Genomic DNA, 22,131 nt, shown 5'->3' on the forward strand with positions numbered 1-22,131 from the left:
TTGTTCCTGTCTCCCCTGAGTCTGAGTTCTTGTGTTTGTTTCATCCTTTTGTCATGTCTCTGGTCTCCTGTGTTTTTGTGTTGTTTTATTCCCAGTGTTGTGACTAGTCTTTGTCTCTGTCCCGTGTCTTTGTTTCCTGTTTTACTTTGACAGACCCTTGTTCCTTGTGTTTAGTTTTGCTTCCCCTTGTCTCGTTTGTTTATTACGTTCAGCTATGCCCTCACCTGTTGCCTGTACCCCAATTACCTTATGCATATATTTAATTTCTCAGACTGTGTCTGTTTCCTGTTGCATCATCATCAGTGATTCCATGGTGTGTGTCACCTTGCCTGCTTTTTTTTTGTTTTTAGTTTTTAGTTCTGGCACCCGTCCAGCCAAGTTTAGCACTGTTCATTTATCCTTTTAAAATAAACAACCTTTCAGTTAAGTTTGCCTGTGAGTCCTGTGTTTTGGGGTCTACCTTCTCCTGCCACGCAGCACACTATTGATGGCAAAATGAGGCTTTCTGAAGCTCTGAACCTTTTTGAACCGTTGTGTGAAAAATTGGTTCATACTCGAAGGTTCAGTACTCTTGGGTCACATCTGCTGGCCACAATGGTTGTTGCACAGCCAAATGAAGCCCTGCAGATATGACGCACCTTTCACGTGTATAATAACACTTCTTAACGTGTGTTGGGACAGTTCCTCAAATGACCTGCAATCAAGCTGTGTTTTATGTATTTGTTCTTTGTATCCCATATTTAAAAATCATCTTCCCAAGTAATTCCATCTATGAAATGATAAAAAATAAAAAAAAAATTGGAAAATAGTTTGGTTTGTCATTGATACTGGACAGGGAAAATGTTCAATAATAATGAGGCACTAGGTGTGATTGATATGTTTTCCCCCTCTTTTTTTGGTGTACAGTTATTACCTTTGTTATTGTGCTTGGTGTGCAGGAAATGTGTACTTATGGACCTCTTCTTATTATTATTATTCAAGAACAATTTTTCCACAGTAGGTGGGCTTAAAGAGGTTCTCTTTTTAGGAATAGCTTCTCCAGCCTTTGAGAACGTCCTTTCACATGGTACAGTAGAAGCTGGTGTGACCAGGAAGTAAGAAAGGGAGAAAGAAAAGCACCTCTTAAATGATATGGCACTATGAGTATTATATTTGAATAAACACTGAATAGGTGTGTTGTGATTACTGTGTCTTTGGCCAGCGATGTTGTCCGAGCTTACCTGTTTGCTTTTCAATACATTGAATGTCGCTGGCCGCTGATCGCACATTTGGACACCAATTTAAAGGTGGATGAATAATTTCATGTTTCACATTAAGACCAACTTAGTTTCATCATGTTTTCTTGATCATAAAGTAGTTTATTAATGTCCAGAATGCTCCTATGTCAAAGCCGGATCCCTTTGCCTTGGCGACTGAGAGATTGGAGAGATTTATTAGCTGTAACCTCATTACTTTTTGGGATATTGTTGTCGTTTAAACTTCAATATTTTTCTTTTTCCATACCTATCTGCACAAGTTTCCAATGCAATTGGAAAGAAATGGATGGATGGACACCCACACTGCACTTATTTTACCTTATTCAAAATTTTGCCACACTTAGGAAAACTTTGATGGCTCTATTATTGTATTTTCAGACAAGCAAGCAATTACTGATGCACAGCAGGTTTTCTACAAGACCTGAAATCGAGTTTCAGTTGTCTTAAATACTTGCGTCAAAGTTTCAAAGCTCCGTTTGTGAAATAAAACCAGTCAGCTGATTCAGTCTGAACAAAGCAGTGAAGTGGTTCAAACATCATCAGTGACGTCAACTGAAGCAAGCTCCGGCCCACTGCTTTGCAAGACTTCACCTATCGAGTTAGAAGCGTATTTCGAAGCCTCACTGTCAGAGGTAGCATCGCTATAGCACATCATGACAGTTAACTTAGGCTAGTTTCCATATTGAGTTCGGTGCTGTTGGACAACCTAGATTTTTAATATAGTAATGTGGAGTCTCAAAGGCCATTTTTTAATTGGTTATTATTACCCTCATGAAATGTGCAGAAATATTAGGTATTCTACAGATAATGTTTCTGTGATATTGTGAGGTAGGGCAGATTATAACTTATTGGTTTCTGTGGCCAGATACCAATTTTGTGCTGGGAAATGCTCAGATCGTGGACTGGCCTATCGTCTACAGCAACGATGGCTTCTGCAAACTCTCTGGTTACCATCGTGCTGAGGTCATGCAAAAGAGCAGCACCTGCAGGTACACACGCTCGCACACACCATTGTTGTATAACTAAGAGCTGATTGCCCTGAGTGAATGTGTACAGTGTCACTGTTGCAAATACTCGGTTTTCTCTTGCAGATTCATGTATGGAGAGTTGACAGAAAAGGAGACAATTGAGAAGGTTCGACAGACCTTTGAGAACTACGAGATGAACTCTTTTGAGATTCTGATGTACAAGAAAAATCGTGAGTACACATGCATATGACATTCAATTCAATTCAATTCAATTTTATTTATATAGCGCCAAATCACAACAAACTGTCGCCTCAAGGCGCTTTGTATTGTGGGTAAAGACCCTACAATAATACAGAGAAAACCCAACAGTCAAAACGACCCCCTATGAGCAGCACTTGGCGACAGTGGAAAGGAAAAACTCCCTTTTAACAGGAAGAAACCTCCAGCAGAACCAGGCTCAGGGAGGGGCAGTCATCTGCCGCGACTGGTTGGGCTGAGGGGAGAGAAAGACATGTAGTGTGCATCCAAGTGTTTCGATCACCTGATTCCCACCAAAGGCAGAAACATAAGGATCATACCCCCCCATGTATTAGATTACATTAGATTAGATAAAACTTTATTAATCCCTTTAGGAAGATTCTGTCATGGAAATTAAAGTTCTAATAGCAGCATTTACAGGTAACATAGGCACACAACATATAAACAAACATATGAATAAATAAATAAATAATAAAACAGACAGGTATTTCTTTATGTTGTGTTGTGGTCAGGCTCAGGCAGCTTCTTCCTCAGGAAGTACAACCTGCTCTGTCCCATTCTAGATGTTCTGGGTTGCATGTCCAGTCCAGCTTGCTGTCTAGCCACAGTCCAAGGTACTTGTAGGAGTCTACAGCCTCCACCTCAACTCCCTCAATTAGTACTGGTTGTGACCTTGGTGTGGACTTCCTAAAGTCACTGACCAGCTTCTTGGTCTCTGAAGTGTTGATGCAGGTTGTTCCTGTGGCACCAGACAGCAAAGTCCCTCACCAGGCTCCTATACTCCTCCTCTCTGTCAGCCCTGACACACCACACAATGTCTGTGTCATCAGCAAACTTCTGAATGTGACACATTTCAGATTTGTAGCAGAAGTCTGCAGTTTACAGGGTAAGGAGAAGAGGAACCGGGTCGCGGGGGCAGAAGCCTAAGCAGAGAAGCCCAGGCTTCCTTCTCCCCAGCCACCTCCTCCTCATCTGGAGGGACCCCAAGGTGTTCTGAGGCCAGCTGAGAGATGTAATCTCCCCAGCGTGTCCTGGGTCTACCACGGGGCCTCCTCCCGGTGGGACATACCCGGAACACCTCACCCAAGATGCGTCAGGAGGCATCCTAATCAGATGCCAGAGCCACCTCAACTGGCTCCTTTCGATGTGGAGGAGCAGCGGCTCTACTCTGAGCCCCTCCCGGATGGCTGCACTCCTCACCTTAACTCTAAGGGAGAGACTAGCCACCCTTTGAAGGAAACTCATTTCTGCCGCTTGTATTCGCGATCTTATTCTTTCGGTCACTACATAAACCTCGTGACCATAGGTGAGGGTAGGAATGTAGATCGACCTGTAAATCGAGAGCTTCGTTTTTACACTAAGCTCCCCCTTCACCACGACAGAGCGATGCAGCGTCCGCATCACTCCAGAAGCAGCCCCGATCCATCTGTCGATCTCCCGCTCCCTTCTCCCGTCACTTGTGAACAAGACCCCGAGATACTTGAATTCCTCCACTTGGGGCAAGAACTCGTTCCTGAGCCAGAGAGGGCACTCTACCCTTTTCCAGCTTAGGACCATGGCCTCAGACTTAGAGGTGCTGATTCTCATGCCGGCCGCTTCACACTCAGCTGTGAACTATTCCACTGCGAACTGGAGGCCCCCCCGTGATGAAGCCAACAGGACCGCATCATCTGCAAAGAGCAGAGATGAGACTCTGAGGCCACCAAGGAAGAAGCCTTCCGCCACCTGGCTACGCCTTAAAATTCTGTCCATAAAAATTATGAACTGAATCTGTGACAAAGGGCAGCCCTGACGGAGTCCAACACCCACAGGAAACAAATCCGACTTATTACCGGCTATACGGACCAAGCTCTCACTGTGGTTGTACAGAGACTGAATGGCCCGAAACAACAGGCCAGACACCCCATACTCCCGCAAAGGATACCCCGAGGGACACGGTCAAATGCCTTCTCCAAGTCCACAAAGCACATGTAGACTGGTTGGGCAAACTCCCACACACACTCAAATATCCTTGAGGGGATATAGAGCTGGTCCAGCGTTCTGCGACCAAGACGAAAACCGCATTGTTCCTCCTGGATCCGAGGTTCGACTAACAGATGGACCCTCCTTTCCAGCACCCTGGCATAGACCTTACCGGGGAGGCTGAGGAGGGTGATTCCCCGAAAGTTGGAGCACACCCTCTGGTCCCCCCTCTTAAAGATGGGGACCACTACCCCGGTCTGCCAATCCAATGGCAATGCCCCAGATCTCCACGCGATGTTGCAGAGGCGTGTCAACCACGACAGCCCTACAACATCCAGAGCCTTCAGGAACTCAGGGCGAATCTCGTCCACCCCAGGGACCCTGCCACCAAGGAGTTGTTTAACTGCCTCAGTGACCTCACCCCCAGTGATGGTCAAGTCATCGCCCTTGTCCCCAGACTCTGCTTCCACTACAAAAGGTATGTCAGTGGGATTCAGGAGGTCCTCGAAGTATTCCTTCCACCGTCCAATTATAGCCTCAGTTGAAGTCAGCAGCACCCCACCCGCACTATAAACCATGTGAGTGGAGAGCTGCTTTCCCCTCCTGAGTCGCCTGACGGTTTGCCAGAATCACTTTGATGCCGTCCAAAAGTCTTTTTCCATGGCCTCACTGAACTCCCACACCCGAGTTTTTGCTTCGGCCACTGCCCGAGCTGCATTCCGCTTGGCCTGCCAATACCTGTCAACTGCCTCCGGAGTCCCACAGGCTAACCAAGCCCGATGGGACTCTTTCTTCAGCTTGATGCTCCGGTGACCACGATCTGGTTCGGGGGTTACCACCATGACAGGCACCAACCACCTTGCAGCCACAGCTCTGAGCAGCAGCCTCAACAATGGGGGTGCTGAACATGGTCCGTTCGGAGTCAATGTCCTCAGCCTTCCTCGGAATGCTGTCAAAGTTCTGCCAGAGGTGGGTGTTGAAGATCTCCTGGACTGGGGTTTCTGCCAGGCATTCCCAGCGCACCTTCACAATGTGTTTAGGTGCGCCAGGTTTGTCCAGCATCTTCCCCCGCCACCCAATCCAAATCACCACCAGGTGGTGATCAGTTGACAACTCAGCTCCTCTCTTCACCCGAGTGTCCAGAACATACAGCCACAGATCTGATGATATGATTACAAAATCGATCATCGACCTGCAACCTAGGGTGTCCTGGTGCCATGTGCACTTATGGACATCTTTATGTTCGAACATGGTGTACGTTATGGACAAACTGTGGTTTGCACAGAAGTCCAATAACAAAACACCATTCGGGCAGGCCGTTCCTCCCAATCACGCCCCTCTAGGTCTCACACATCAAAAAGGGTGGGTACTCTGAACTGTCATTGTCATTTGGCGCATAAGCGCAAACAACAGTCAGGACCATTTCCTGGCCCGAAGGCGCAGGGAAACAACGCTCTCGTCCACGGGTAAAAACTCAGACGTGAGGGGGATACAAGAATACCCACCCCAGCTTGCTGCCTCTCACTGAAGGCAACTCCAGACTGGAACAGAGTCCAGCCCTTCTCCAGGAGACTGGTTCCAGAGCCCAGGCCATGCGTTGAGGTGAGCCCAACTATATCTAGCTGGTATCTCTCAACCTCACACACTAGCTCAGGATCCTTCCCCACCAGAGAGGTGACATGTCCCAATAGCCAGTCTCGATAGCCAGGGATCGGTCCGCCAGGTCCTCCGCCCTCGGCCACCGCCCAACACACACTGCACCTGACCCCTACAATGCCTCGTGAGGGTGGTGGGCCTACAGGAGGAATTCCAAAGTTACAGCTTCTTCATACCAGCCCTTTGTTATCTCTGATCATGCACCTGTATCCTTAGATGTCCTGCTTTCCCCCGGTCCTCCCTACATCACTCAATGGAGGTTCAATGTATCACTGTTATCAGACACTAAATTTCATAAATTTATCACAACGGCAATTGATGACTTCATCGCTCTTAACCAGTCTGATTCTGATCCAATTTCAAATTCTTTGTTGTGGGAATCTTTAAAAGCCTGGTACACTGCAGGACCAGCCAGTTTCTATTAATTTGGTTTTTGCATCATTTTATTCTTCATTATACGGGTCTGAGTTCCCACCAGATAATACTGACATGCATAACTTTCTGGATAAATTAGAATTTCCAACACTTTGTCAGACTGCATCGAGTGTGCTGGACCAGCCACTATCCACTGAATAATTAACCTTGGCAGTTCAAGATATGCAGAACAAAAAGGCTCCCGGCCCAGATAGGTTTTGTGTAGAATTTTATAAAGCATTCTCCAGCAAACTGGTTCCATTGTTGTATTCGGTTCATATTGAATCCCTGGCTAATGGTTCTCTTCCTTCTACATTGAGACAAGTTTCGATAAGTGTTCTGTTGAAGAAACACCTCTTACAGACCACTTTCCTTAATGAATGTGGATACCAAGATTCTTGCAAAGGCCCTATCTCACCACTTAGATAAAGTTCTCCCTCTCATTTTTTCATGGGGATGCCAGCTCTTTTATAATATTCCTATTCTCTTTGGTGTCATCTACTGGCGTGACAACACTGCCACACCAGAAGTTGTAATTTCGGTTGATGCAGAAAAGGCCTTTGACAGGGTGGAGTGGGACTATCACTGCACGAAAAGAAGCATATTCGTCCCCGTATACTGACGCGGGTGCCGCCAGTAAACGACAGCTTTCGTCAGCATACGGGGATGCGCATTTTCGTTCGCCTGAGACGGATATGGTCGTTTACGTACCACCAGAAGCAGCGGGGGGTTAAGGTACGGGGAAGCCAGCAGGTGTTAACTACTTTACATATGAATAGCAGCGCTGCAAACCGAAGCAGCGGCAACAGACCCACGTGGCTTCTCTCTCATTGGATGAAAAAAATGCCATCACAATTCAGCACTCACATGTGATTGGCTGGTAGATCTGTCCCCCATTGGCCTTTATAAAGACAGGCCTGGGTAAGCCCCTCCCTAATAAATAATAACCCAGTAATAAAAATTATTTTTAATTATTTCTGTGATATACCTTGTATGTTATGTTGTATTCATGCCATGCTAATAATCTCAACTAAAAGGAATTCAATTAAGAGAAACAAATTGTGAGGCACAAGTTTGAATTTAGTTATTTTTTTTATTTACAAAGCAATATGCACATACACACACACACATCATATAATCCATATATATATATATATAAGCATACAAACACTTATGGTGCATGGCGTTGTATTTAGGGTGAGCTTCTAGTCTGTCTTGCAGTTTGGCTCAGAGGTCACTGAGCTCCTGGCTGGGGAAGCTTGGGGGTCTTAATCCAGCCCGATACGCCCTCTGAGACGCCATCCTCCTCATCCAACATGAGGTCAGTGGTGACACCGTCCCAGAAGGCAACCTCCTTCACTGCCAGGACACTCGTCCTCGCCTCCAGCAGCTGTTGACACAGAGCACACATTAAGTCATTATGAAACTATATGAAATATTGTGAAAAATCAGGAAACTACACTGAAAGTTTGAGTCTCTTGACTTTGAATGCACACATAGCAGATAAGACCCTGAATGCAAAAAAAAAAAAAAAATTAATCAGCCCATCTTTGTCATCAAAAACAATGGTTATGTGACAAAGTACCAACTCCTGCATCCTGTGAATAAAAGACAAATGAACAAGTACTTTGAAAAAATGTAACATTGATAAAAGTACTTCAGTGATTTTGGTCATTAACCCTTGAGGCACCTTTAAACTGATTATACACTTTTTATCTTTTAGGTCCCAAAATGTTACAGCTGCTGAAACTATAAACATTCAGTGTTAATTATTTTCACCTTCACTGCATCACCTTTTTATAGACATTTTGGGTTGTTCAAAAGAAGCCAGATTTTATATAAAGTTAAAAAAACAATAAGTAATATTTTTTAAAAATAAAACTGCATTTACAAGCTAACTACACAAATACAGCAGACCAACAAAACAATACAATCCGCGAGTTTCTGGAAGAGCACACGTAGGCTGCCATGACAGACGGCTACTTCCGCTGCGCAGTTTTATACTTCTGGTTACCCAAAGTTACAGCCAGAGTTAGTGATAAAATTCGGTTACTTTGTGCTGTAACAGGCGGCTTTATTAGTTGGAACATGAGCTCGGATTCAACTTGTGCTGTTGTCGGTTGTCACTACATCAGTCTGTACATTTTTTCAAATTATTTTATTCTGTAAATTTGTTCTTTTTCCCCCAAATTATACTACCCAGTTGCACATCCTATTACTGTATTTTCTCCTTATGTTTTAAGTTTTCCTTTAATGTAGCCATGACAAAGGCTCACAGACAGAAGCTCACAGACAGAAGCTCACAGACAGAAGCTCACAGCCTTATTGGAAAAAGGGACAAAAGCTGAAAACTTCCAAAAGTATGTTTCCAACTAGATAATACTAATTTATAAATTTGAATGATTTCTTCTGAGTTTAGTCTTGTTTGAATGTTTCACTGTATAATTTATGTGTAGTCACATTGTAATGGAAAAAAGGCTTAAAAGATGATAATGTAAATTTGATTACATATATCTCAAAATAAAAATATGCTGCTTACAACTGTTGGGAGGGGTAGACCACTGGTGAGTACTGGTGACCACTGGTGAGTACTTGATTTGCATTTGTATGACTCACAGAAACCTCCTTTACATATGAGAGCCTGCCCTAGACCTGAGGAGAGGGGGGAGCTGAGGGAGCACTGACACAGAGAGTCCACGGCAGTTTCCCTACAGTTTATTGTTCTGGCCAAAGCCTCCTGCTGAGAGCCCTAAAGCTCAAGGCGCGCAGCAATATTACATGCAAGAAGCTGTCGAAAAACCCACTTTTCATGCAGTGTATCTTCTTGCAGTTCTTGCTAAATTTGGATTTGGAAATGGGTTTATATTGTGGGTTTGTTTGCTCTACACTGCACCATGTGCCAGCATCAGTACCAATGGGGTTCAATCAGATTATTTTCTTTTGAACAGGGGCTGCCGTCAAGGATGTCCCCTGTCTCCTCTTTTATTTGCACTCGCAATTGAACCCTTGTCTTTATACAGTGCCTTGCGAAAGTATTCGGCCCCCTTGAACTTTTCAACCTTTTGCCACATTTCAGGCTTCAAACATAAAGATATAAAATTTTCATTTTTTGTGAAGAATCAACAAGTGGGACACAATCGTGAAGTGGAATGAAATTTATTGGATGTGTCAAACAAATAAAAAACTGAAAAGTGGGGCGTGCAATATTATTCGGCCCCCTTGCGTTAATACTTTGTAGTGCCACCTTTTGCTGCAGTTACAGCTGAAAGTCTCTTGGGGTATGTCTCAATCAGTTTTGCACATGGAGAGACTGAAATTCTTGCCCATTCTTCCTTGCAAAATAGCTCGAGCTCAGTGAGGTTGGATGGAGAGCATTTGTGAACAGCAGTCTTCAGCTCTTTCTACAGATGCTCGATCGGATTCAGGTCTGGACTTTGACTTGGCCGTTCCAAAACCTGGATACGTTTATTTGTGAACCATTGTAGATTTGGCTTTATGTTTTGGATCATTGTCTTGTTGGAAGATAAATCTCCGTCCCAGTCTCAGGTCTCTTGCAGACTCCAACAGGTTTTCTTCCAGAATGGTCCTGTATTTGGCCCCATCCATCTTCCCATCAATTTTGACCATCTTCCCTGTCCCTGCTGATGAAAAGCAGGCCCAAACCATGATGCTGCCACCACCATGTTTGACAGTGGGGATGGTGTGTTCAGGGTGATGAGCTGTGTTGCTTTTACGCCAAACATATCGTTTTGCATTGTGGCCAAACAGTTGGATTTTGTTTTCATCTGACCAGAGCACCTTCTTCCACATGTTTGGTGTGTCTCCCAGGTGGCTTGTGGCAAACTTTAAACGAGACTTTTTATGGATATCTTTGAGAAATGGCTTTCTTCTTGCCACTCTTCCATAAAGGCCAGATTTGTGCAGTGTACGACTGATTGTTGTCCTATGGACAGACTCTCCCACCTCAGCTGTAGATCTCTGCAGTTCATCCAGAGTGATCACGGGCCTCTTGGCTGCATCTCTGATCAGTCTTCTCCTTGTTTGAGATGAAAGTTTAAAGGGACGGCCGGGTCTTGGTAGATTTGCAGTGGTCTGATACTCCTTCCATTTCAATATGATTGCTTGCACAGTGCTCCTTGAGATGTTTAAAGCTTGGGAAATCCTTTTGTATCCAAATCCGGCTGTGAACTTCTCCACAACAGTATCTCTGACCTGCCTGGTGTGTTCCTTGGTCTTCATGATGCTCTCTCATGATGAACCCTGAGACTGTCACAGAGCAGGTGCATTTATACGGAGACTTGATTACACACAGGTGGATTCTATTTATCATCATCAGTCATTTGGGACAACACTGGATCATTCAGAGATCCTCACTGAACTTCTGGAGTGAGTTTGCTGCACTGAAAGTAAAGGGGCCCAATAATATTGCACGCCCCACTTTTCAGTTTTTTATTTGTTAAAAAAGTTTGACACATCCAATAAATTTCATTGTGTCCCACAAAAAATTAAAATTTCATATCTTTATGTTTGAAGCCTGAAATGTGGCAAAAGGTTGAAAAGTTCAAGGGGGCCAAATACTTTTGCAAGGCACTGTATGTAAGAACATCTAATATTTTCTTAATTTTTTTTTTTTTTTAAGCCTGTCATGCCTGGCAGATCTTGCAAACAGAACTGTGAGCTGAATGTTGTGCCAAACATATTTGCTATTTCAAGATGAGCTCTATAGGTTCTCTATAGGCTCCTCTTGTTAGTCTGTGACCCTTTATTTTATTTGAAGTATTTTTAACATGCTATGTGACAAATTATGCTGGAGCTGACAGGCTTAGGAAAAAGAAAAGAGAAAAGAAAGGAAAAAAAAGAGAAAACAGAGAGAAAATAGAAAAAATGAACAGGAAAGAGTGCAAGTAAGTAAACCAAATAGTTCATCACTTGTTAAACATAAGATACTGACAATATTTGCAAAATTAAAAATTGTGTGGGGAAAACAAAATAAAAGAAGCATGGTTACACAAACCAACCATTTTGTGTTATTATTACGTGGGTGTTTGTGTTTGTGTCATGAAATGTATTTACCAATGAGGGCAGAACGCCACAGCCCTGCCCATCAGAAGCTAGAGGCGAGCAAAGAAAGCCCCAGGAATCCCAGGCCACCAGCAGCCCATCAAGACCTACGAGGACCCGAGGCCACTCATTCCAAAGACAACCGCACACCCACCCCAGCAGACGGGAGAGAGAGGTCCCAGACGGAGCTCCCCCACAGCCGAGGAGCAAGGGCCCAGAGAACCCGAGGCGATGAGAAGCCAGCCCCCCCAGCGGCCAGCCCCCTGCACAGGCCGGTGGCAGGGCTCCAGGGCCCCTGGCACCCGAGGTGTTTACGTCTGTGAATGAATGAGGTGTATAGGGTGCAGTTAAAATTGAGGGGACAGTTGTGCCACAAGCACCAACTACTGGTCATCAGTGCTCGCCCACACTGCCCCCCAAAACCCTCTATGTCTAAAGTCCAAATAAAATTTGGGGACAGACAGTAATGAGGATCTGAGCGGGATCACCACATCGGCCCCATCTCATCAACCTCTGGGTAACATGCCTGCCCCAAAGGTCCTATGTGTATCAAGTTGTATGTGTGTATGTGAGTATAATGACTATAGTGCAATTAAAAAGGAGAGGCTAATATTTTCAATGGTATAACCCATTTACACAAGTTTACACGAGTTTAAATTATCTTTATATGCCGACGACCTATTACTGTATGTGTCAGATCCCGTTAAAGTCATCCCAGCAATTCTTTCATTCTTTCGTAGATTTGGATTGTTTTCTGGGTACAAGGTTAACATTGGTAAGAGTGAATGCTTCCTGGTTAACACCTTATCTCTTGCAATCTGATATTCCTTTTAAACTGAGTGCCTCTATCTAGATATCTGGGGGTTCATGTAACTAGGACCTGGAAGTCCCTTCCTATCCGCTAACTTTTTTCCATTATTAGCTGAGGTCAAGGCAGACTTTTTGAGATGGAGCTCCCTTCCTCTGTCCTTGATTGAAAGGATGTTATTAATGTTATTAAAATGAATGTTCTACCCAAATTTTTGTTCTTGTTCCAGTGCTTGCCTGTTTATTTTGATACAATGTCAAAAGTGCTCTCTAAATCTATTGACGTCTCTCCACATGTAGCAATCTTTGGTCTCCCTGCTAACTATAAACATTACTCAGTGTTACAACTGGAACTCCTTGCATTTACCTCCCTAACAGCTAGACACCATTTACTTTTAAACTGGAAATCATACCAACAACCTTCCACTACACACTGAACTAATGACATTATGTCATCTCTGAAAATAGAGAAAATTAGATACTCAAGACGAGACTTATCAAACCAATTTAATAAAAAATGGCAAGGTTTTTTGGACTTTTTCGCATCAGTCTGAAACTGGTCCGGCATCACCCATGCCGGACCACAGTAATACAAAAAAAAACAAAAAAACAAAAACAAAACAAAACAAACAAACCAAACAAAAAGAACATGTAGAAAAAATAATATGAAAAAGCAAGACAAATTCAACTACTCAACAATAATACATGGTCCTCACAATCAGGATGAAGACCTATCCTATGGAAGCATATTTTTTAAACTGTGCACATAATATTCAGTCAGGAATCCTGGTGAGTCACATTTTATATTTTATAAAGAGAATGTAATTAACATACAATAAAGCAAAAGACAGGGAAAAAACGGTTTAGGACAGGAGTAGGGTCCTGTGGTGTGTGTGCTTTAAAAAAATGAAGAAATGTAAAACTCTTGATGAAACATGTACAGGCCTGTGTCTTGTACACTGTATTTCCATGTCCTTGATTTCTTCCTAAGAAAAATATTAAACAGAAAAAGTTGTTCAGTTCCTTTGCCCTCTCCACTGCCCCCCCCCCCCCCCCCCCCCCCCCCACACACACACACACACACACAGACACACACGCACACACACACACAGCTCTGATCTTTTTTTTGTGGCCCGTGATGGTTTTTACACCTTCCCAGACCTCCCTCATGTTGTTCTCCTTCAGCTTCTGCTCCACCTTTCTCCTTTAGCTGTCCTTTGCTTCCTTCATACATCGTTTCAGCTCCTGCTGTGCAGCTTTCATCGCCTCCCTGTTCCTGCTTCTGAAAGCAGACTTCTTGTCATGTCCTGGGTTTTTGGTGTGTGTGTGTGTGTGTGTGTGTGTGTGTGTGTGTGTGTGTGTGTGTGTGTGTGTGTGTGTGTGTGTGTGTGTGTGTGTGTGTGTGTGTGTGTTTTTCTCTTTCTTTCTCTTCTCCATGTTGTGGGCGTACTTGGGGACTGGTTCAGGGCTCTTCTTAAGCTGCCGGCAGACCTTCAGTCTTCGCTGGATCATTGACTTGGTCACAGTTAGTGTCGGCCGCTCTCTGAGTTGTTTCCTTGTAATCGTTTACCCTGACTTACCTGCTCTCCGCTCCTTGCCTCAGATCCTCCGTGGAAGTTCCTGCCTGCCTGCTCTGTCGCTGTCTCTTCTCCAGTCACTGCTCACCATGCCGCCAGCTACACTCTGTTGGAGTTCTGCCAGCCACCCACTCTCACCAACCCTGCCACTGCTCGCCCCCTCAGGATTCCTCCCTGCATCCCCACGCCATCAGTCACCGCTCAGCCTGAGCTCACTGACTCATCTCCTGAGATCCCCATTCACGATCCCATCCTGTTTTCACTGTAAATAAAACTTACACTGTTTCATTTCAGTGATTGTCTGTGTCCACTCCTTCCCCACGCCGTGACAGAATGATCCAGTCACAAACGGACACAACGGACGCAAATCCCATCAGCCGGACCCTGACCATTCAGGAGGAAACCCTCCAGCGCCATGATCACATGCTCCGCTTGATCTCCAGCCAGCTGGGAGTAACCACCCAACAGATTTAAAAGGTATGTTGGAGACAACCTTTTCACAAGCTCATTCATCCTGCTCCGCTCCTTCCTCTCAGCCATCCCCGCCTCCATCAGGAGCAACCGTCCCACCTGAATCTGCAGAGAATTCCGAGAAAGCCCTCCCCACTCCAGAAGTCTTCCATGGTGAGTTGGCGAAATGCGGGGGATTTCTCACCCAGTGCTCCTTAGTTTTCAGACAGCAAAAGAAAGCCTATGCCTCTGACAATGCAAAAATCGGATTCATGGTTAACCTCTTACGAGGAAGAGCACTAGACTGGGGGCACGCAGTGTTGTGGGGGGACCCCCATCTGTCTTTCCATGACTTTCTGTCCAGATTCAAGGAGGTGTTTGACAAAAGGACCTGTCCAGATGCCGCCTCTCAGAAACTGGTCAGTGTAAAACAGTGGAAGAGAAGCGTGGCAGATTTCTTGGTGGATTTTAGGATCCTTGCGGAAGAAGCCGACTGGGAGGAGAAGGCGCTCAGGGGAGTTTTTCTAAACAGCTTAAATGATGATCTCAAATATGAACTCGCCACCAGCGATCTGCCATGATCTTTGGAGGCTGTTATTTCCCTTTGTATCCGCACGGCACGGCAGGGCCCAAGAAATCCTAGTTCCTATCATGCCTCTCGCCGCTCCGTTCCTGGAGAACAGAAGGACTCCTTGGAGGAAGACACCAGGGATGAGGCGACACCTGATGGCTCGAAGGAGTAGCCCATGCAGCTCGGACAAACCCAGCTGACAGCAGCAGAGCGACGACGGAGATTGGCAGAGGGTGAGTGCCGTTATTGTGGCAAGAAAGGACACTTCATTGATTCCTGCCCAGTGCGGCCAAAAGCACCAGCCTGTCAGTAACAGTGGGGATACTGGCGGGCGAGGTCAGGTCCTGTTCCTCCCAACCAAGATTAACCATTCAAGCAAAAATAAACCTCCCTCTGGTCAGTCATTCAGCCCTAGCATTAATTGATTCGGGAGCTGAGCAAAACCTCATGGATCAAGCCCTAGCCCTTCAATTGGGTATCCCTCTCATAAAACTTGCCAACCCTCTCCAGGTTTTGGCCCTAGATGGCGCCAAACTATCTGAAATATCCCACAAAACTCAGCTGATCTCTGTTACTCTCTCAGGCAATCACTCTGAACATATCTCCTTCTTCCTTTTTGAGTCCCCTCAGACACCTATCATCCTTCGCTTCCCTTGGCTACAGCAGCATAATCCTCACATCAACTGGGCTACCCGCTGCTCAAAACAAACCATTTACTTCTTCTCCCTCGGTTCTCCTCAGTCCTCTGCCTACTCCCAAACGACCCTGGTCTCATATCGCACTGGATTTCAACGATGGTCAGGATCACTGTTTTCCCCTCAGAAGGGGGAAGGCCGATGGGCCTTCCCCCTTCTCTAAAGCCGCCCACTTCATCACTCTGCCCAGACTTCTTTCAGCCCTGGAAACTGCTCAGCTCTTAACGGACCACATCTTCTGTCTTCATGGCATCCCCAAAGACATCGTGTTGGACCATGGGCCCTAATTCACCTCCCAAGTATGGAAGGAGTTTTGCAACTCCATTGGAGCCAAGGTGAACCACTCCTCAGGTTACCATCCACAGACTAATGGACAGGCGGAACGAGCTAATCAAGAACTAGAAGTGGTTATGCGCTGCGTGGCGTCCACCAACCAGGCCACCTGGAGCTCCCACTTGGCTTGGATCGAATATGCCCACAACTCCCTCTCATCCGGCGCCACAGGTATGTCCCCTTTTGAAGCATCACAGGGTTTCCAACCCCCTCTGCTTCCTGCCATAGAAAAAGACCTCGCAGTTCCATCTGTTCAACACCATCTCTATTGCTGCCGCCGGGTCTGGAGGTCCGCTCGAGCTGCCTTGCTCCACACGAAGGAACAGAACAAACGCATGACGGATCATCACCGGACTCCCGCCCCGGATTATCAACCTGGCCAGAAAGTGTGGCTCTCCACCAAGTACGTACCGGTTCACGCAGAATCCAAAAAACTCGCCCCTAGATTCATTGGACTTTTTGAAATAGACTCTGTCATTAACCCTGTGTCTGTCCGGCTTAAGTTACCACACAGTATGCGGATCCACAATGTCTTCCATGTGTCACAAGTCATGCTCGTATCATCGACAGCCAACAGGTTTACACCATCAGTCGCATCATGGATGTGCGTCACCGTGGCCGGGGTTACCAGTACCTGGTGGACTGGGAGGGCTACGGTCCAGAAGAACGGGCCTGGGTGTCCCAGTCGGACATTCTGGACAAGTATATAGTGTGGGAGTACCGTCAGCTGCATCCGGACAAGTTTGGGTCGCCAGGAGGCTCCCGTTGAGGAAGGGGGGGGGGGGGGGGGGTACTGTCATGTTCGGGGGTTTTGGTGTGTGTGTGTGTGTTTTTCTCTTTCTTTCTCTCCTCCATGGTGTGGGCGTGCTTGGGGACTGTTCAGGGCCGTCTGGGAGGCGGTCTCTTGAGACTCCTCCTTCCTGGGCAGGCGTTTGGCATCACTACTCCACACCTGTGACGAATTGCCTCATCATGCAGCTCTTCTTAAGCTGCCGGCAGACCTTCAGTCTTCGCTGGATCATTGACTTGGTCACAGTTAGTGTCGGCCGCTCTCTGAGTTGTTTCCTTGTAATCGTTTACCCTGACTTACCTGCTCTCCGCTCCTTGCCTCAGATTCTCCGTGGAAGTTCCTGCCTGCCTGCTCTGTCGCTGTCTCTTCTCCAGTCACCGCTCACCACACCGCCAGCTACACTCTGTTGGAGTTCTGCCAGCCACCCACTCTCACCAACCCTGCCACTGCTCGCCCCCTCAGGATTCCTCCCTGCATCCCCACGCCATCAGTCACCGCTCAGCCTGAGCTCACCCACTCATTTCCTGAGATACCCATTCGCGATCCCATCCTGTTTTCACTGTAAATAAAACTTAAACTGTTTCAGTTCAGTGATTGTGTTCACTCCTTCCCCACGCCATGACACTTCTTCCTGTTGAGGATGTCTTTTTTTTATCACTGTCTTTTTATTAAAGTTTGTTTTCCTTTATACATACATACAAAAAAAAAACAAAAAAAAACAGTAGGTACGAAAGAACCAAATATAGAGTAAGAGTACCATTCAAACATAGCCTGAGAAAGAAAGAAATAAATTAAAAAAAACAAAATAATAAACAAATAAATGCTAATAAATATATAAATTCAGAAAAAATAATCCCTAGAAAGTAACCCCATTCAATCCTACCCAGGTCACTGCCATAGCTCTACACATTTCATCCTTCCCTCTAACAGGAGCGGGGGTTGTATTTAAAAAATGAATTCATCTGATATATTACTGTATCATTTGGAAAGTGTCAAGAAAGGGGCTCATATGTTTTTGAATTTCCCAATAGATTGCTGCAGAGAGCTTATTTTTTCCAGTTTTAAACATGACATGAGGTCATATAACCACTGCTTCTGCGTTGGAGGGGCAGCGCCCTTCCATCTGATTAACATTGTACGTCTCACTAGCAAAGAACAAGTCTTCTTCCCATAAAGTTTTAAGTTCGGATGAGGAGGTGTCTGTCATGTTTAGCATTTTATTATACAGCCAAAAAGTCAGGCCTTTACAGGTCAGGTTCAGTAATAGGATGGTTTCTAACAATGTAAACTCTTGTAGAGAAACTGAGCCTGAAAGAAAAGATTGAATAAAACTTCTGGCTTGTAAATATCTAAAAAAGTGGGATTGTGGTAGACCATATTTATTGCTGAGTTGTTCAAATGATGCTAGTTTCTTCCCTATGAAAAGGTCCTTGAAATGAACGAGTCCCCTCCTGTTCCATTCTAAAAATACCCCGTCCTGAACAGATGGTTTAAAGAAATGGTTAGACACAATGGGGCTTAGAGAGGAAAAATCATGGAGTTTAAAATATTTCCTAAACTGGCCCCCTATTCTCAGTGAATGTTTCACTACAGAATTTATAATGGAATTAGGAGAAAAGAGTGAAAGTGGGGAACGGAGCAAAGCCAGTGTAGATATATCTTTGTCATGCTGTAATTCCATAGTCACCCAGTCAGGGCGGTCTCTCAGGTTATGGTAGAAATACTAGAACACTAAACTCCTAAGGTCAATAATTAAACCGGAAGTTGGGGAGGGGAAATCCCCCCTCCTCTTTAGGTTTTTGAAGGTGTATCTTATTAAGCCTTGGATGTTTACCGTGCCAGATGTAGGATGAGAAAATCGAGTCCAGTTCATTGAAAAACCTATTAGGAATGAAAATAGGTATTGCCTGGAAAAGGTATAGAACTTTGGGTAATATAGTCATTTTAATTGAATTGATACGTCCTACCAAGGACATGGAAAGCGGCATCCATTTTGTGAGGGATCTTTTCACTTGGTTCAGCAAAGGAGTCAAATTCTCTTTAAACAGGTTTTTGTGCTTTGTTGTCACCCTGATACCCAAATATGTAAATTTTTGTTTTTCAATTCTAAACGGCAAATTGGTAAAATCTGTCATATTAACTTTATTACTTAAGGGGAAAAGCTCACTTTTGGTAAAGTTCAGCTTATATCCCGAGAGGTGACCAAATTGGCTAAATATATTAAGGGCAAAAGGCAGTGAAGTTGATGGCTTGGAGATAAAAAGTAAAAAATCATCTGCATAAAGCGACACCTTATGTTCTATATAATTTCTCCAGATGCCGGATATCTCCTTGCTGGTACGTAGGGCAATGGCGAGGGGCTCTATAGCCAGATTAAAAAGCAGGGGGCTGAGAGGACCGCCCTGACGGGTGCCTCTTTGTGTTTTAAATGGTTTTGAGGTTTGATAATTAGTGCAAACTGTAGCAGATGGCTGATGATACAATAGTTTAATCCATGAAATGAATTTTTCCCCAAAACCAAATCTTCTAAGAACTGCAAAAAGATAGTCAAACTCAACCCGGTCAAAGGCTTTTTAAGCGTCAAAAGAGACAACACACTCAGCCGAGTCTGTGGGGTTGGAATAAACAATATTGAGCAGCCTTCGTATATTAAAATATGAATGGTGACCTTTAACGAAACCTGTTTGGTCTTTTGAAATAACTGATGGTAAAGTGGTTTCAAGCCTACGGGCCAGAATCTTGGCTAAAATTTTAACATCGGTATTCAGGAGAGAGATAGGTCTGTATGAGGCACATTCCATTGGATCTTTCCCCTTTTTTTATAATCAGTGTGATACAGGCTTCGTAAAATGACTGAGGGAGGGATCCTTGTTTAAAGCAATCTATGAGGATGGAACTAAGCTGAGCAGAAAGTAAGGCTGAAAATTGTCTATAGAATTCTGAGGGAAGACCATCCGGACCTGGGCATTTGCCAGATTGCATTGAGGCTATTGCTAAAGAGACTTCTGACTGAGAGATGGGTTCATCTAATCTATTTTTAAGTTCTGATGAAATTGCAGGAATGCAAAGTTTAGTTAAGAAATTATCGATCATGGTAGAAGTAGTTTGTAATTGTGAGCTGTAAAGCTTCGAATAGAAGTCCCTGAATGCATCATTAATTTTTCCGTGATCTGTGACTATACAACCATCCTGTTTTCGAATTTTAGGAATAGTTTGCCTTGCCCTAGAGCTCTTAAGTAGGGTTGCTAACAGTTGATCGGTTTTGTCACCATGTACATAGAATTTAGATTTGTCATGCAAAAGCAAACGTTCAGCGGTGTGTGTTGTCAATAAGTCAGGCCTTGTTTTAAGTTCGACGCATTTTTTTAAAAAAGTTCTGGGCACTGAGTTTGAGCATATTTTACTTCCACCTCTTTGATTTGCTGCATTAGGTTATTCTGTTTACAGATGGATTGTTTTTTAATTTTTGCTGAGTAGGAAATAATCTGGTCTCTGATGTAGGCCTTAAAGGCATCCCATAATATAAGGCTGGAAGTCTCTTGGGAAGAGTTAGTAGCAAAGAATAAACTTATCTCATCCTGAATAAATTTTAAGAACTTATCATCGTACAACAGGGTTGAATTGAAATGCCACTGTCCTGCTCTTAGGAAAAGACAGGGACATAGTGAGTGGGGCATGGTCTGAAATAATTATGCTCTGGTAGTCACAGGAGAGGATCTTCTGCAGGCATTTAGTATCAATGATAAAGTAGTCAATTCTTGAGTAAGTTTTGTGTACGTGTGAGAAAAATGAGTACTCCCTCTTATCAGGGTTTAAAGTACGCCACACATCGCATAGCCCATATTCAAATAGAAAGGTTTGAATAACCTATGCAGACTTGCTTATGTCATTTTTAACAGATGAGCAGTCCAAGGCTGGGTCTAAACAACAGTTAAAATCACCCCCTAGGACAAGAGAATATTTATTAAGATCAGGTAGAGAAGTAAATAGTTGTTTGAAAAAATTATCATCATCTGTATTAGGAGCGTAAACATTCACCAGGGCAACTAAGGTGCTGTACAGTTTCCCACTCACTATAACAAACCTGCCATATTTATCGGCTACCACATCATGGGCCTCAAATGGAGTATTCTGGTTGATCAGTATGGAAACCCCTCGTGTCTTAACCTGGAAACATTGACCTCTGCAACATGCCAGGAGACGTCCACTATCGGAGCTCTTGATGTGGGTCTCCTCAGAAACGCCACATCTGCATTAAGTTGTTTAATATGGGAAAAAACTTTTCTTCTCTTCACTGGATGGTTTAGACCTTTGACATTCCAACTTAAGAAGTTTAAATGCTGACTCATACGCTTTCAGAAGTAGAGCCTATTTTTGCCCTGACTTCAATAGACATAACAGTATCGCAGGTGGAGATTGAGGTAAAAAAGATGAAGAAAAAATTAAGTGACTGTGTGAGACTCCTGGCAGTGACCTTAACCCACCCCCAAATATATCCTCCAACAAAAACGGCTGCCGAAAAATCAAAAAACAAAACCAAAACAACAGCAAGCCCTTCAAACTAAACATTCCTAACGTAATAATCTTCCTATAGATAACCTTAGTATGAAAAAGCAGAGCATCCTATAGCAAGCTAACCACTGCCCCTAGTAAGCTTGGCATAAGTGAAAGCCCCCCACAGTGTTATTGATTTCTGAGATATATTTTAAAAGCCATCATGACCACAGTAAAGAAATAGGAATAATATAATGGAACTTAACGTAACATCAAAAGAAAAACATGAAAGGAGCCTCCAGTCTTTACAAAACAGATGTTGTAAGCCACAGTCAAACAAGTAGTTATGGAGCTACCTTTCCGTTGATAGAGACCAGTACAGTCCCAAAGGATGTACGGAATCAGTCCTTTGATAATCAGATAACACACTATGCCTGTAATACGTAACTGCGCATTGAAGAGGTAAAGCAGCTTCTTAAATGTCTCCAGAGTGTGTGTTTTTATTACCTCGCAACAGTATCACTGTTTAAGTGGCAACATTGTTCGTTTATGGGTCCTCCGATGATTTTGGGAGCCTCCTGATGTATTGCTGAGCCTCCTCTACGAGCCGAAGAACTTCTTGGTACCGCTGGGCTGCATTATGCGAAGCCGGGCTGGGAAGAGAAGAGCCGGGATTCAGGCACCGCTTGTAGAGCTCCGCCATGGTGTCCTTATATTCTGCGCACCGGCTCAAGACATTTGGGCTGTAGTCCCCCACAATACGAAGAGACGTGCCTCGGTATTTGAACTTCCCTCTCCTCCTGTCTTCCCGGATGATGAGGTCTTTGGTCAGGAACTGA

At 44.4% G+C, this 22,131-nt stretch overlaps 1 protein-coding gene across 2 annotated transcripts in view; it reads left to right on the forward strand.

Moving 5' to 3' along the window:
* Positions 1–22,131, forward strand: part of LOC115776833 (potassium voltage-gated channel subfamily H member 1-like) — a 138,476-nt gene that overhangs the window by 18,169 nt on the left and 98,176 nt on the right. For both annotated transcript variants that reach the window (XM_030724615.1, XM_030724616.1), the window contains exons 2-3: positions 2,122–2,245; positions 2,348–2,454. In XM_030724615.1, coding sequence (XP_030580475.1) covers positions 2,122–2,245; positions 2,348–2,454 — 231 coding nt within the window. The remainder of the gene's footprint in view (positions 1–2,121; positions 2,246–2,347; positions 2,455–22,131) is intronic.

This window comes from Archocentrus centrarchus, unplaced genomic scaffold, assembly GCF_007364275.1.
Source record: "Archocentrus centrarchus isolate MPI-CPG fArcCen1 unplaced genomic scaffold, fArcCen1 scaffold_38_ctg1, whole genome shotgun sequence".
NCBI classification, from domain to species: Eukaryota; Metazoa; Chordata; class Actinopteri; order Cichliformes; family Cichlidae; genus Archocentrus; species Archocentrus centrarchus.